General features: G+C 39.2%; 1 protein-coding gene across 1 annotated transcript in view; it reads left to right on the top strand.

The window, feature by feature from the left end:
• Positions 1 to 16,794, top strand: part of LOC108878692 (whirlin) — a 58,616-nt gene that overhangs the window by 35,199 nt on the left and 6,623 nt on the right. Inside the window, exons 5-10 of the mRNA XM_018669635.2 lie at positions 2,105 to 2,379; positions 4,901 to 4,937; positions 8,253 to 8,438; positions 10,593 to 10,784; positions 12,667 to 12,741; positions 13,879 to 14,566. Coding sequence (XP_018525151.1) covers positions 2,105 to 2,379; positions 4,901 to 4,937; positions 8,253 to 8,438; positions 10,593 to 10,784; positions 12,667 to 12,741; positions 13,879 to 14,566 — 1,453 coding nt within the window. The remainder of the gene's footprint in view (positions 1 to 2,104; positions 2,380 to 4,900; positions 4,938 to 8,252; positions 8,439 to 10,592; positions 10,785 to 12,666; positions 12,742 to 13,878; positions 14,567 to 16,794) is intronic.

A 16,794-nucleotide genomic window follows, 5' to 3' on the forward strand; every position in this document is an offset into this window, starting at 1 on the left:
CATAGCAGGAGAAAATCATACTCTGGCGATGTATGTAGATAATATTTTAATCTATTTGTCTGAGCCTGAGCAGTCCATTAAAGCTTTAATGGACTGAACTGGAAAATTTGGAAACAGGTTACACAACAGGTTACACATTGAATGAAAATAAATCAGAGCTGATGGTTATAGGATGCACTGTTAATGATGTAATAAAAAATAAATATGCTTTCCATTGGGATGTGGAAAGGATTAAATACCTTAGTATAAATATAACAAAGAATTTAGAAGACTTGTATATCAAAAATTATGGAGAATTGATAAATCAAATTAAAGACGACTTTAAAAGATGGTCTCCCTTTAGGAAAGAATTAAAATAATCCAGACGAAGATTTCTATTCTTTTTCAAAGCACTACCCATATATTGCTTCAAACACATTTAAGCAGTGGGATAAATTAAATAAAAACTATATATGCTATAACTATTTTTCCTTTTAAGAAAGACAGTAAATCACATATTTGTAGTTTGAACAATAGATGGGTAGTTGCTACATTAAACGTGTGGAGGAAAGTCTGTAAGAATCTTAAATTGGATAAAGAATTATTATTGTTAAAAGAAATGGGAATGGACTCTGACTGAAATGACCCAAGCTAAAGGCCTATGTAAATATGGTCAGTTGTTTGGAGGAAAAGGAAATGAGATCATTTGAACAATTAAGGTCATGTATAATCTACCTAATTCACATTTATGCAGTGAGAAGTTATCTTTTTAACACTTTAAGAAAAAGGACTATTGAAGATATTAATCCACTAATTGGGTGTAAAATGTATCTTGAAGGCGTATGACAGTGGGCTTGAAACAAAATTTGTAACCAGAATGGTTAAAATATTACAATCCAATAATCAAGACAAACAACTGATTGAAAAAGTGAAATACAAAAGGGAAAGTGAACTTGAATGTGATATTTTACCAGCAGAGTGGGAACAAATGTGTAAAAACATACATGATACAACAAGCTCAAATTACTTATTACTTATATACTTATATATTCATGGAAATTTTTTTGTTAAATACTTTAAAACACCACAAATTCAAAGTAAATATAAAGACAAATTCAATTTTAAATGTTGGAGAGATTGCGGTGAGGACAGAGTGAATCGTTGACATATATTCTGGTCATGTAATGTTATTAATGGCTTGTGGGAAAACTCTGTCAAAGAAATTAATAAAATATTTGGAATCTCTATTAGTAAAAACCCACTATACCTACTCCTAGGAAAGATACCACAAGAAATTCTGAATAAAAGACTCTATTCTTAGTAATAAGAGTTGCACTAGTTAAACAAATTACGAGAAATTGGTTAAACAGAGGTAACCTGAATAATCATAAATGGAAAGACTCTGTGAATGAAATTTATTAAACAGAAAATATTACTATGAGAATTAAAAATCAGTAACATACATTTGAAGAAAGACGAGAAAAATTGTGGATCTTTTTCCCTTTTCCTTTTTTATTTTTGCTCTTCTCCTGTTTCTTCACCTCTTCATATTTGTTCCCTCCATTGTCCCATCAGCTGTGTATGTCTACATCACATGGAGTTGTCTGGTACTTTTGTGAGTCACTTTATCTTCATCCTATGGGATGGGATCAAGTTAAGAAGTGTGAAAGCTTTGTGGTATGTGGTATGTCTTTTTTTTTTGTTTGTTTGTTTTTCTTTATTATTATTATTATTTTTCTTCACAAAGCTTGTTTGCAGTTTTGCAGCATATTTGAGTTGAAGTTTGTATTATGTTTGTATTGTTGTTTTTTGTTTTGTTTTTTTTAAATCTTTTTAGCTACTCGTTTGGAACAGTGGGTGGGCATCAGGGGCATAGCACTGGAATGGTTTAAGTCATACTTAGCAGATCAAACTTTCTGTGTTACCCTCGGTAACTCTTCATTTCTCCCTCTATTTATTGCCACTTGGTTCCATAGTTAGGCATTTCATTCCACTGCTATGCAGATGACAATCAGATCTACGTGCCTGTCAAGAAGAATGACTCCCCTGCCCTCCCCTGATGTCTGTTGTTCATTGGAAAAATAAGTGTGAAGTGTTCACTTTTAATTAAACTGGTCTGTTGCAGGTGGGTGACCAGATCCTGGAAGTGAACGGTCAGAGCTTTGTCACCATCTGCCACGATGAGGCAGTTCACATCCTCAAAACAGGACGCCACCTACTGATAAAGGTGAGGGATGTGGGTCGTCTGCCTCATGCACGCACAGTGGTGGATGAGACCAAATGGATCACCAGTCAGGGCATTGCTGAGAGCAGCGCTACAGCTATCCCAAGTTCTGTCACCAACCCTACTGTCAATGCTGGTATCCACACTAGCATCAGTGCCAGTACCTGCAGTACAAGGTGAGTACAGTCTAATGAAATTGCCTATTTACCAAACAAAATATTAGAACTGTCAAAAGCATGGAACAAAGACACTGTTGTAATTGATAACTAAGCTGTGCTTTGTTTGCTGTGTTTCTGCTTGTGAATGGTTTACAGACATAAAATATTTTCCAATGACTGATATGTGTATCCAGAAATTCTTAACTATTGAGGCACTGGGGAGAACCACCTTACATGTAATGCCCTGTAAGTAAAAATGTAGGAGGTATGGCTATTAAATAACGAGTCTAATGCTGTAATAGAATTTTATTGAACATCAACATTTTTCATTGTCTTTCTCCTTCAACATACTCCCCTTCTGCATCAACACACCACTGCATTCTGGTCCTCCACTGATCAAAGCAGTGCAGTAGGTCTTCTTCAGACAGTTGTCTCCGAACCTCTGTCATTAGGGAGGGAGATCAAGCACTGGGATGTGTTTTTGGGCCAGAAACTGCTTTTCCTTTTGATCAGGAGTCAGAAGTGTTGGGCTACCTTTGGTACACACTTGTCATGTTAAAATTTTCATACAAAATTTGCCAAACTGTGTCTTGGACATCCTCTCTGCCTTCACAAAATCTTTTGTGCCATTCAAACACACATGCACATGACATGCAGTGTTCCCCATAGACCTCAGTTAATATACGAAAAGATTTGGTTGCTGTTTTGCAATTTCACAGAAAATTTCAAGTTAATGTGTTGCTCAACTTTTAAACTAATCATTATCTAACACCTTAGCAAAACCATGTGCACTTCAATCAGTAGCTAGCAGTGAACTAAAGACATCACTTATTGGAAACTTACAGCAGTTGTGTGTGAATACCCAACCTTTAATATACAACACTTGGTGTGATTGTGAACCATGTGGTTTTATCCTTGTAAGTGCAGTCTCATTATTTAATAGCCATACCTCATATGCCTTACTCTAGAGGTGTTCAGTATATGAACAAACTAAACTGAATTAGTTTTTTGATTTGGAGATTTCCTCTTTTTGCTTTGATATACATAGTATTTGGAAAGTATTTAGACACTTTCAGTTTTTCATGGTTGGTTAAGTTGCAGCCTTATGCTAAAGTTCAACAATTTTTATTTCTGTCATCAACCTACACCCAATGACACGTGATCACAAAGCAAAAACAAGATTTTAGAAATTTTTGCAAATTTACTAAAAAGGAGAAACTATCACACTGACATAAGTATTCAGACCCTTTAATGTGACACGTGAAATTTAGCTCAGGTTCTTCCCATTTCTCTGGGTCATCTTTTCAATGTTCTGCACCTTGATTGGAGTCCACCTATTATAAATTCAATAGATTGGACTTGGAAAGACACACACCTATCTATATAAGGTGTCACAGCTAACAATGCATATCAGAGCAAAAACCAAGACATGAGGTTTGGTTGAAGGAACTTTCTGCAGAGCTCATAGACAGGATTGTGTCGAGGCACAGATCTGGGGACGGCTACAAAAATATTTCTGCTGCATTGAAGGTTCCCAAGAGCACAGTGGCCTTCTTTTCAGTACTGAGACAAGGAGAAGTAGTTCTATAGGTACTTGTGTAACCCACTGGCACTGTTGTAAATCACCAAGTAAATGAAAGAATGTAAACACAGTTACTGAGTGGAATTTAAAAGCATGATTTGGTTTGATTTTTGCACAGGATCAAGTAGAAACCCAGCTTAACTCTGTTGCAGAGTTGTACCATCACAGTGTTATGAACAGTGCTTAATTCAATTAATTGAATTATAAAAAAATTCAGGTTCATAGTTTTCATCACTAGCCTAAAGTGTGTTGGTATTGAAAATTCACCTGTTCGATACTGGTAGCAACTGCTACGAATGACCAAGACCGATGTGAAGGTCTGTTGAAACATTTTAGGGCATGTCCATGATTGTTCTGGTTCTCAAATTAATCAAAATGATTTAATATGTACATGTGAAAAATAATCATAGTGGATCACAGTGGATCTATTCATTCATTAGATATGTTGCCATTCTGTGCACAAAACCTTCCCTCTGAACAGACACATTCTCATAAGAAGAATGTGTCTGTTCAGGGAGTGCTGGACAAGAAAACCTTCCCTGCAGTGGAGGATTGCATTTGACAGCTCCATTGTGTCTGACAGCAAAGCAGGGTGTGGAGACTACCCTCATCTATCTGTCTCCAAACCCCTAACGGAACTGGCCTTGATTGTGAATTGGGGAGGTATAAATTTCTCTGCCTGCCGCTGCCTTAGAAATCATTCAGTTTGGCTCTCAGCACCACACTTCATTAAACACATGTTGCCTGGGTCCGGCCATGGGCTCGGCTCGGCTAGGCTGTGATGTTTTCAGTGTTCTATATGCATAAGAATTGGTGAAGCACCCTCAGGTATTTATGTTGATGCTTTCACTTTTATGTGTTGCTCTCAGTGTACCTTCTTTATAAGGATGACTATACACTATCTGGAGATAATCAGTTTCTTTAATATGCTATGCATTGTTTTCTTCCTTTTTGCAGACCATCCTCAGCCAGAGCTGCACATGTATTAGGACAGGTAAGAATGGCAGACATGCATTACTGCCCTCTGCATACATATTATCATCTTTAAATTGTGTATATGGTACTGACACACCTCCTGTGCTCCTGACGTGAGGAGAAACTGACAGTTTTTCTGCTTGACTTTTTTCTTGTTGGTACTCATTCACTAACACATGGGATGAATACAAAATGTGAGCGTGTGGAATATACTCAGAATGTCTGGGCTGTTCACTAGCTGATGCCAAGAACATATATTAGCTAGCTAATGTTGTGACAGGAATTTTGCATAATATTGCAAGACAATAACCATTTGTAACCAGTGCAGCAGTCAAGCAATAGCTTCTGCTGTGGTACGGCAACACCACTTTGACAAACGACATTGTGCCATAATACTACAACTAGTACTAATAATATTATTTGTAGTGATAGCACAGGTATGACTTTGTGAAACTTTAATATTTCTTTTAACTGAATAATTGTAGCCAAAGAAGCACTTTATAATGTAATTAGGCATGACAAATACTGACTAATACAGCAGACCTTTGAAATTTTGATAGCCGTTTTACTGAGTGAAATGCACTTAGCAAGAGTTCCCACTCAGTTCCTTCTGATTTGAGAAGTGCAGTGTCAGAGCAGAGCACAATCACACACGGCTGTCCAGTTTACCTTCACTAAATCATGTGCAAATGGCTGCCAGAGAATAACCACACACAGTCCCGCGCGCATCTGACTTGTCCACAGTGACTTGGTATTTTGTTTAAACAGGAACTGTCAGATTACAGCAGTTCATCAATCCCATTGCCTCCTTTCTTTTTTAGCAAAAGTAGTAGAAAAACCCACACCATTTACCTGTAGCATCAGATTTGAAGCTCATGTTGTTCTGCTCTGCATCATCCAGACAATAATATCATTTCCTGGAGAAGCCTCTTTCCATTTGTTGAGTTGTTGTCATGTGTCTCTGTGATTGGTACAGTTGTTTCAGAGCAATGAGACCAGTGATGTGACGGGCCTAGACTGAGGGTAGACCTTTTGCAATTTGCACTGCTGCACCTGTATGAACTAAAACAGTAGGTGTGCTTCATGACCCACAGTCTGTATGCCTAAGACCCACTACTTTGTGTTTGTCATTGTGTTCATGCAGTTTAAATAAGGCCCTAGAGCTTAGTGAGACTGCAGTGCCAAGTTCTTAAATCACATAAGGCAAGGCTGTTGTGGTGGAGTAAGTTGTGGCAGTAAGCAGCGTTGGCAATGAAAATCAGCAAAGTAAAAGTTTCTACAGGTACAGCAGAACACATTTGTATCCCTCTGAGTAAAGTAATGCAGTTTTATTTTCTGGTCATCTACACTTGCACATCTTTGCATTTAAATCTTGTTTTCTGCAATAGCTTGTACCATGGTTCCAGTGTATTTTACATGAATAGAAAAAAATTCCACCAACCAATGAGTTTCCAACCAACAGCAACACTTGGGAAGTGTGGTACTATGCCAGTGTATTCTTATGAATTATTAATACTACACTGCATTATTTTATCCACTATTATATTTTTCTATTTGGGTGTGTTCGGGGGGTTCAGACACTCTATGCACAAACCCCTCTTTGGCTAAGATAAAAGCACAATTTAATCGATTTAAAGACATAGGTAAATTTTTTTCAACCCGGCACTGTAGAATCACAATTTTCCTTTTTCATTTTTCCATTTGTGCAGCTGTTTCCCTGGATCTTGATTCTGGCTTCATGCTTAGCACCTATTATTTATTTATTTATTATATTTTGTTGTATGGTTTTTAATCACGATGACAACAAAGGCACTCTAATCTATTCTCCTGGATTTCTCTGCACCAAGGGTTTATTCATGGCATTCTGTCATCAGTACTGAGATTCTATGGGCTTAACTGTTAAATATTTGCTGCTAACAGGCATAGCAGGCTGCTGACCCTGACTGTCAAACTGTAGTTTTGCTGCAGTATCTGTTAAGTAGTATTGGTTTAGACACATTGTTGCAGGGTGTTATTGTCCCCAAAGATTTACTTGTCGTACTGCTGCCAAGTTTTGTCGTTAACATGCTGCTATCAGTCTACCCAGGTGCAGGTATTTGCATTATTTATTGTGAATTAATGTAATGCAGTTGACTGAGCTCATTTTGTTTTGGTTGTTTGTTACTGGGTTTATGCAATACAATGCTGAAGATTACAAGTTCTATAGCTCACTGACACTGTGCACCGTCACTGTATTAGTTACTGTATTTCCCCACAGTGATGTGGTCAGACATATGTATTAGTTGCTAAATTGCTTTTGGTTTTTCTGCTGTATGTCCCACCTTTGTTTGATGGAACAGCTGTATTGATTAAAATGGATCATTTTAATCAATACAGCTGTCACAGAACGCACAATGGCTTGCATTTCACATATCACAGCATACAGACAGAGAGAGAGAGACAGTGTCAGTATCTTTGTTGACACAGTAAACAGCTGAGCTACATGTGAATATGTGCAGAAAACCAATACAGTCTGGATCAAAGGCTCTGCCATAATTAAGCAGCTATTCTTCAGCAGTCAGTCCAATTTCTGTGCTCAGGCAGGCAAGGCCTAATGAGCTTTGTAATTTAAGATCCAGTGGGTGGCCATGTTGATTTAATAAATGTCCAAACGGCATTTCAACACCCGCTAGGTAACCATTAACAATGCATAAAGGATGCTGTTCTGAAAGTTGAATGGATTCTGAGGGACAACACATGTTGTATTCAGTAGTGTAACAGTGACTCGAATGGGGATAATTATCAAGAAGCAGCTTGTTAATTGTGTTTTACTTGCACATCATCACAAAGCAATGGAAGTCCCAACACTGAGGGGTATTGTGCAGAGGCTTTTAAACATATTCCATTTCCACCTTCTAATGAACTGTTTGTTTTTGTATTATTCACAGTAAAGACTTTGGGGGTTGAGAAAATATTTCCTAGCAGCTTTCTCCATACTTGCAAGGTCCTTTTTTTCTGGTTATTCCAAACAAAGCTTTTCACAATTGGTATGAAGGCACGGGCCTCGCTAAAACTCAGTCAATCTACCAACAGTGAGAGGAGCTGTTTATGAAGATGACTATGATGGCAAACAAGCTCTGACTGACTCACCCTGCAGCTTTGAGGTGGTTCTAATACCTGAGCATGATAAGCACAGCCACTGTCATGTGTGTAGGGGGTGACAGGGGAAATGGAAGTTACTGAGGACTTTCTATCTGTATGCTACTGGGCATATAGGTTTATCCTATATGTTTGTGACCATTTTTCTTTTCATCTTTTCATCCTTCTTCATGTGTAAACCTATCTGACCCTGCAGTCTGCAGTACACAAAGGTGTTGGTCCACCAGGTGTTCAGGTGTCTCTGGAGCAGCAGGCCTACATGCTGTTGACGGAGCCAGAGAGGAAGACCATGGCCTACTACCTGCAGGAGTACCAGGATCAACACATAGGAGTGGAACCACTGGCCATGGCTCTGTTTGAGCTCTTCAACACACATGCAAAGGTAACAGGAGCTACAGGACCCACCATTAGCATCGGGGTTGGGTGTTTTGTAGGCTGGAAGACAAAGGAAGGGATCCAGATGTACTGGCTCCTGGTGACTGGTCCTAGCAGACTGTTTCTAGGGATGTGGAATGTCACCTTATAGAAGAGAAAGGTAACTTTAAAGAGTTTATGTCTTAAAGTTGGTGGAAAACAGGAAAGAATAGAAGATGCTGGGTCACAGTGCCCTGGATAGAATGGTTGGCAAAACAAGAGGTCACTCGGCATAGACACCAATGGTGTGTCTAAAGTTTGTGCACACTAGTTCCCAGAAGTATTCCCCATAGGGGAGGACTAGTTGGGAAATATACACACACACACACAGAATGTGCTAGAAGTAACTAAATAACAGGATATAATAGAATATGCCACACATACACACACATACACATACACTCCTGTAGAGGGGTGGTCTTATGTCACTCATGTATCAGGTATAAAAAACTGCTGAAGAAGATAGAACTTTGGAATTTGCCGTAATGCACTGTTGAATGCAATTGGAGCTGTGTTGTCTTATTTCAATAAATTCCCAGAGGCTGCTGAGATCGTGTCTGGTTGATTCCTTCCTTTTAATAGTTTTATACAAAGAAACTACAACAACCTCTCTGACAGGGAAGGAACATGAGCTGGTGTGGGAGGTGGAGTGGTACCAACTACATACAGTTGGACTCACCTCTATGCATAGCACAGGTTCTTGAACCAAACTCTTGGGTCTCAGGGTGAGAGCTGCAGTGTGGCTGTGAGGATACTCATAAGACTCTAATCGAGCGCTCCTGTGTTGGATATTTCCTTTAATATAAAAACAGAATGCAATGATTTGCAAATCTCATCAACCCATATTTTATTCCCAATAGAACATAAACAACATATCAGATGTTGAAACTGAAACATTTTGCCATTTCATGGAAAATATTTGCTCATTTTGGATTTGATGGAGGCAACACATCTCCAAAAAGTTGGAACAGGGGCAACAAAAGGCTGGAAAAGTAATTGGAACAAATCAAAAACAACTGGAGGAGCATTTGACAACTAATTGGGTTAATTGGCAACAGGTCAGTAACATGACTGGGTATAAAAGGAGCATTTCAGAGAGACAGAGCCTCTCAGATGTAAAGATCGGCAGAGGTTCACCAATCTGCAACAAACTGCGTCTAGGCCTTGCATATTTCAGCAAGACAATGCTAAACCACATACTGCATCCATCACAACAGCGAGTCCGGGTGCTGAACTGGCCTGCCTGCAGTCCAGTCCTTTCACCAATAGAAAACATCTGACACATCATGAAATGAAAAATCCAGCAACGAAGGCCCAGGACTGTTGAGCAGCTAAAATCTTGGATCAGACGAATGGGACAACATTCCTCTCCTAAAACTCCAGCAACTGGTCTCCTTCACTTCCCTGACATTTACAGACAGTTGTTAAAAAAAGAAGGGATGCTACACAATGGTAAACATCACCCAGTTCCAACTGTTCCAACTTTTTGGAGATGTGTTGCCTCCATCAAATTCAAAATGAGCTAATATTTTCCATGAAATGGCAAAATGTCTCAGTTTCAACATCTGATATGTTGTTTATGTTCTATTGGGAATAAAATATGGGTTTACAAGATGTGCAAATCATTGTATTCTGTTTTTATTTACATTTTACACAGCGTCCCAACTTTTTTGGAACTGGGGTTGTACATGAGTTTGGTGGACTGACAGAATTGCATCTCTGCTCTTTGCAGATGATGTGGTTCTGTTGGCTTCGTTGCATTGTGACCTTCAGCATGCACTGGGGCTGGACCATTTCAAACTTGGCTGCAGTTTGAAATGGTCTAGTCTGATGTTTAAAGAGAGGTTGCAGTTCTCTGGAACCTCTCTTTAAATAACAAACAAATTAATTTTCAATTTCTGTTGACATATTTTTCATACTTAAATTTAAGATCCAAGACATCTCCTGCCCTTTGCTAATTATATTGTGTGGGTTTATTTCACTTAAGATTCAATGAGTCTGATTTGAATTATTTGAAAGATGTAGTAATTACAAAAATAAATAAATACTTAAAAAAAAACTCTTCTGCTCTTTCCCTCATGTGTAGCCTAATGTTGTTTTTTTCTTCTCTCCTTCCCTGCAGCTGTCCATGTTGTCTGAAGTGAGGAGTCTGGTGGCTCCCCAGGATCTGGAGTTGTACGACAGGCTGGTGTTGCACCGTGAGAGTGAGGCCCACCAGATCTGGCATGGGGGCCTAGGAGCGCTGCATCCACAGGGCCACTGCAACCACACAGGCTCTGTGATCCGTGATGCAGGACACACTGTCCCTGCCAGGGTAGATCCCTTATCTATTACACCTCAAAGTTTGACATCAATCATATTATTCTATGGTACAACCCCTCTATTTTCTTGACTTTCTAATTTGTCACTTAAATGTGACCCTATTCAAAGATGTCTATCGGAATAATAGAGCATGATAAGCCCTGAAAGGAATGCTAGAATTTTACATTTTGCAGAGATTATTTTGTCAAGAGTTGCAGTGTGGACACAGGCGCAGACAGGAGGCAGAGACAGAGTTTAAAAAAAAACAAGGTCCTTTATTTCCAGCAGGGTCGGTACACAGGTAGGCAGTCAGATAATGGTACAAAAGGCTAGAGCTAAGGCACGGTCAAACAGGCTGAGGTCAATCATGAAGGATCAAGGCGGAGGTACAAAAGGACTAGAGCTAAGGCAAGGTCAAAAACACAGGCAATGGTAAAAAACTATGGCTACTGGAGAATAGGTTGTTTATGCGAAGGCTGGTAGGTCTGACAAAGGCACAAGAGGAACTGGCAGGGAGTGCAGAGAGACACAGACACTAAATACACAGGAGCAGGGCAGACAATGAGACACAGGTGAACCACATTAGGGCGGGGTAGGTAATCACCAGGAGGAGGGAGCACAGAAGGAAGGGGAAGACAAGACACCTGAAACAAGAGGGAGGTGATTTCAAAATAAAACAGGAAATAATACAAACACAACGAACTACAAAATAAAAAGCCCTGGCTCAGAGCTGACACCCTGACATATTTTGCACTTAAGACTACCCTGTTGCTCCGTTTTGTTACATGGCTACTTCCCGAATCATCTGACAGAAAATGAAATGACTTCTTATAAGCTAAATGTAATTTACAAGCTACACCAGCTGGCTGACACAAAGTGCTGCATGTTAATTTCGTAAACAGTTAACAAAATAGACTACACTTCTTGATTATGGACTGACGTGACTGGTTAAAACAGGTGAAAAGCTGAATACACTGAATACACAACAAGAAACACCATCAGTCCAATCAAGTATTTGAGCTGTTTAAATCCATTTAATACAAATATGTGGAAATGGTCTTACTCCACCATTGTCTGCATAGCCTGTATAATGAAAGCAGTATGTTTGCAGAGCACCAACACTTTCTGTCAGTATCTGTGAATTTGTGTATGGCAATAGTACAGTCTTAGCCATTGTGTCTGTGACTAAGTTAAGGTGTCGCCAACACTAAGCTGGTTAAATGTATTTTTCTCTAATTCTGATTTAAGCCTGCCATCCAGACTAAAACAATGTTTTTCTAACCCAAAAACAGAGCTTCTTCAACATTCTTAAAAGCTGATAAATAATGACATTTTGTGTAAGTAAACAGAGCTTTTTTCAAAACCATAATGTGGTCTCTGTGACTGATCTTTTCAAATGTCAGTTTAGCCAAATATACAGCAGAGATGCTGTCATCAACCTAGACCTAGGGTCGGGGGAGGGGCTGGAGCTTATAGACTCACAGATTCGATGGCTTAATTGAGATGTAATCTCAAAAATAAGTATATTTGATATTTGTTCTGTCAGCTATGTGTGAAATGGAGGATTGGGAAATGCAGCTGAAAAGCCTTTAATGACTTGGTTACCTCAGTGGTGGAGATAGCTACAACAGTAAAGACAAAACAATGCTCTGCAGCAATGAAAGGACAGAGCCACCAGCCTCAAACAGCCTCAAAAGATTCAACTGTTACTCAAAACTTCTGCTTCTTAAACATGTTGTTCTGACTGTCTAAACTTTCTTGCACTCGTTATATTCTCCTGTGGGGCAAATCCCATCCATCTGGCACCTGCATGAAGTAGGCTAATGTAAACCATATAAAGTTTTTATCTAGATTTAGCCCCGCAGTACAATAATGCTTCATACTATTTCTTTCAGACTGATGGCTGTGTTGGTGGCTGGACAGAAAGAGAACAGGAGGAGAACACTAAAGCTTTACAAAACATTGCACTGGTATGTGTCATTCCTTGTTTTATCTGATATTTTAAAAAAGATACACATGCAGGGATAACTGCATTGCCTGTGAGTGGGCTTTCGTGTTTAACACATAATAGTATCTCCAGAGGACATATCACATCAATAAAACAACACTGAAAGTTAAAAGTAATGGTCATTATGTCATTCATCAACAAAGTGTAGGATTATTAACATTGCACTGGGGTGAATATCTGCAGTGTGGCCTGGGGATGGCATAAAGATGAAATCATTAAAGACAGGAGTTTATCCCCTTGGGAGCATGGGCATGCTCAGCAAGTTTCATGGCAAACCCAGTGAATTCATTAGGTATCTCATTTGCATTTGTAGCTTTTTAGTCAGAAGGAGGCAGGGGATAAAATCTCACCGAGGTCTTGTCCAGAACTGTTCATCCTCTATGGAGCAGGATTGTAGTTTTTGAATGTAGAGGCAGACATTTTGAGTGTGCAGGTGATGATATTACTAGAAAAAAGGTCAGGTGATGACTTTAAATATCCACATCAAATTTCCAAAGATTTTTAGCTTATAGATTTGGAAAATTTCTCTCAAAATCATTACATGTGCTCTTCTGGTGGAGGAATTGACCAACATCACCATCCATAGGCCTATTAGGGCAAAATAATGGATGTGTATATTGATGCATGTGGGTATTATTTCTCTATATTTGGAACTCACTGACAAGGTAGACTCACTGGCTTTTTTAAAATGCCATATTTCCCTTTAAATTTTCAGTCCTTAACATTTTATGATATCTTTGTATCATTTCTGATTGTTTTTTGTCAGCAAAGCATTTCAGTATATTTGCACTCATTAATTACCATTCTACAGTAGTTGTGATTTCTACATCTACCTTTCCATTTCAAACTGTGCACACACAGAAGTTAAGAGGAAGTGATGTCTGCACTTACAAGATGTGATGCTGAAGTTGAAACCCACTGCATGTGCACATTTCTTACAATGCAAAAGAATTGATTTACGTCAGTAACTACAGGTGTTGCCAAATCAACCAATCAACTTAAAGGCTTCTTTTTTGATTTTGTGACTTGTGCAGCTCAGAGAGGTGCTGCACCATTAATGTGTGATTCATGAATTCTGTTGCCGTCTTTTCACTGACAGGATGAAATGCAGGCTTCAGGTCAGTCTCCTCCACTGTTAAGGGGTGCTCCTCTCCAGGACCAGAGCAGACCGTCCAGGGAGAAGGAGCTCAGCCGGAAGCCAGAAGCCCGGCTGGTGCAGCCCAGCTCCAGCCTACTCTTCACTGGTCCAACCCAGCAGGATTGCCTCCACAAGTCCCTCAAATCCCTTCCCACCACCCACCAGCCCTCCCCAGCCTCTGTTCACCACACTTCCCTCAATGCACTCCATCACACCTGCCAGACTTTCTTCCACCTCTCTGACTCAGAACACCTCAACCACGCCCACTTTGCTCATCACCTCCAAAACCATCCTGCCCACCACAATAGACCCAGTTCAGGACACCACACCTGCCCAGGCTTCATACACCACTGGGACTTCTCCAGCACTGCTAAATCACAGGGATCTGTCAAGGTCTCTTCCAGATCCAGCTCCTATGAGAAGTCCTCCATCTTGTCAAAGTCTGTGCCCACTTCCAAAGTGGCATCTCCCATGCCATCCCCTCATCCATCACCTCATCCCTCGCCATGTCCCTCCCCCTGCCCCTCTCTCATTACACCTGCTGCTCCACCCTGTAGTCCTGACCGGCACTGCTCACCTGCCCTTACTCAAAAAGTGATCATAACAGACATGAACCGGTTATCTGCAGACTCCAGAGCACAGCAAAAAGGTAAAAAAGTCTGTCTGAGTATATGGCTGTGTGTGTTGTCTCCCAGTGCAGAAATACATCTCATGTATGCCTCATAATACAAGATACAATTACTAAGCAAATCTGTAATTTGTTAGTCATGTATATCCACAGATTCAAATTTCCAGAGCTATGTTGTCATATATTCAGCCACTTCTTGATTTACCCCTGGCATGAATTCTAAAATAAAAGCCCAAATTCAAAATTATAACGTTCATTTATCTGTTTATTTGTGGCCAACACAAAATATTAAAGCATAGACCCTAATATTCCCCCAGGATGTCTGAATCTGGGGTAGGATCATGTGGTTTCATGATAGCAGGCCACAGGACTTGACATGGCACAGAGTAAAGCCTATTTATTTTAAGAAAGCAGCTGCACAAGCTGTAGTCGTGTCCACACATGAGCATATCTAAAACCATTCTGTAGAAAGGGATTAGAGAAAGGATAAGTGTATCAATTCTCTGATTTCTCTCATCTTACCATTTTTACATTGGAGTCCATAGCACCCTAGCTGCTTTTGTTGCATTTGGCGGCACTGTGGTGCAGTGGTTAGCACTGTCACCTCACAGCAGTTTGCATGTTCTCCCTGTGCCTGAGTGGGTTCTCTCCAGGTTCATGCAGATTAATTGGTGACTCTAAATTGCCTGTAGGTGTGAGTGTGAATGGCTGTTTGTCTCTATGTGTTGGCCCTTCGATGGACTGGTGATCTGTCCAGAATGTACCCCACATCTCACCCAGTGTCAGCTGGGATTGGCTCCACCCCCCCACAATCCTTGAGGAAAAGACAGTATAGATAGTGGATGGATGGATATTATTCTTTGCACAACGTCTCAAAAACTATGTGCTCTTGCACAGGTGTAGAAAGTAACTAAATACATTTACTGATTACTGTATTTCAGTATAAGTGTATGGCACTTGAGTATTTCCATTTGACGCTTTGATATATATTGTACTTTTCACTCCACTACATTAAATTAACAGCTATAGTTAATAGTTACTTTTCATAATAAGTTTTTACTAAAAAGCATACTTTCAGTGAATCATGATACATTGTTTTTGAAATATCCAACTGTGAAGCAGTTAAAATTAGCTACCCACCTCGATCAAACACAACTTTAAACTACCGATTATATGTTAATGCATAAGTAATAATGATTCAATAGTATAGTCTGAATAATATAGGAGTGGGTCACTCTGCAGAAAAGAGTAATAGATAGAGATAATAGAGCACTTATATTAGTGACAATGTGTGCTTAAAGTATCAATAAATATATGAAATATATGTGTCTTGTCTAAAACCAACATTAGACCACTCTGTCTCAAGGACATCCCCTGGAAGACTTTTAATATGAAAAGTAGTGAGTTTTACTGACAGTAGCTCAACTTTGAATAAACAAAAGAATAAGTGCAAACAGAAGTATAGGCTATGGAGTGAGATACAATAAAACTGACTTTTTTAACCCCCCCCAATAACAGCACAATGACAGGCTAAAAGGTAAAAGATAAGAGATTCAAATTACATTTTGAATGAAATAAGACAATAAAATGTCATATACTATTTATACATTACAATATTATGAAAGAATTGTGCAGATATTTATGAAAAGGTAATCCAGTAGTTTGTAACTATATTGTACAATATTGACTATAGTACAGTATATTGGATTGTATTTTGGAAATATCAGAACCAGAAGGTCAGTAGTTCGATCCCCAGCTCCGCCAGTCCGTATGCCAAAGTATCCTTGGCAAACTGAACCCCAAGATACTGAACCCCAAATCACCCCTGATGCATGTGTGCATCTGTGTGTGAATGTTTTTAAGAGCACTGTGTATATAATAGGTGCTGTGTGAATGTTTGTGTGAATGGGTGAATGTGACGTGTAGTGTGAAGCACTTTGAGTGGTTGATATGACTAGAAAAGCGCTATATACGTATGGTCCATTTACCATAATACTGAAATCAAGATAACAGGTTAACATAGAGATTGAGTTTACATTAATAGAAAAACAAATCTGAAAACTGTCATATTGAAATGTGAAAAAATGCATGTTCAGAGGGGCTCTAAGTTATAAAACTGGTCTCTGTTATAATCCTGTCTCAAATAAAGGCTCTGTCTGCAGTGCAGGTAAATAATCCTCTATCTAAGAACAGAAAATATCCCTGTGGCTGTATATAATATACTGCGTGTTTGTATACTAACATTATAG

This window comes from Lates calcarifer, linkage group LG13, assembly GCF_001640805.2.
Source record: "Lates calcarifer isolate ASB-BC8 linkage group LG13, TLL_Latcal_v3, whole genome shotgun sequence".
Classification (NCBI taxonomy): domain Eukaryota; kingdom Metazoa; phylum Chordata; class Actinopteri; family Centropomidae; genus Lates; species Lates calcarifer.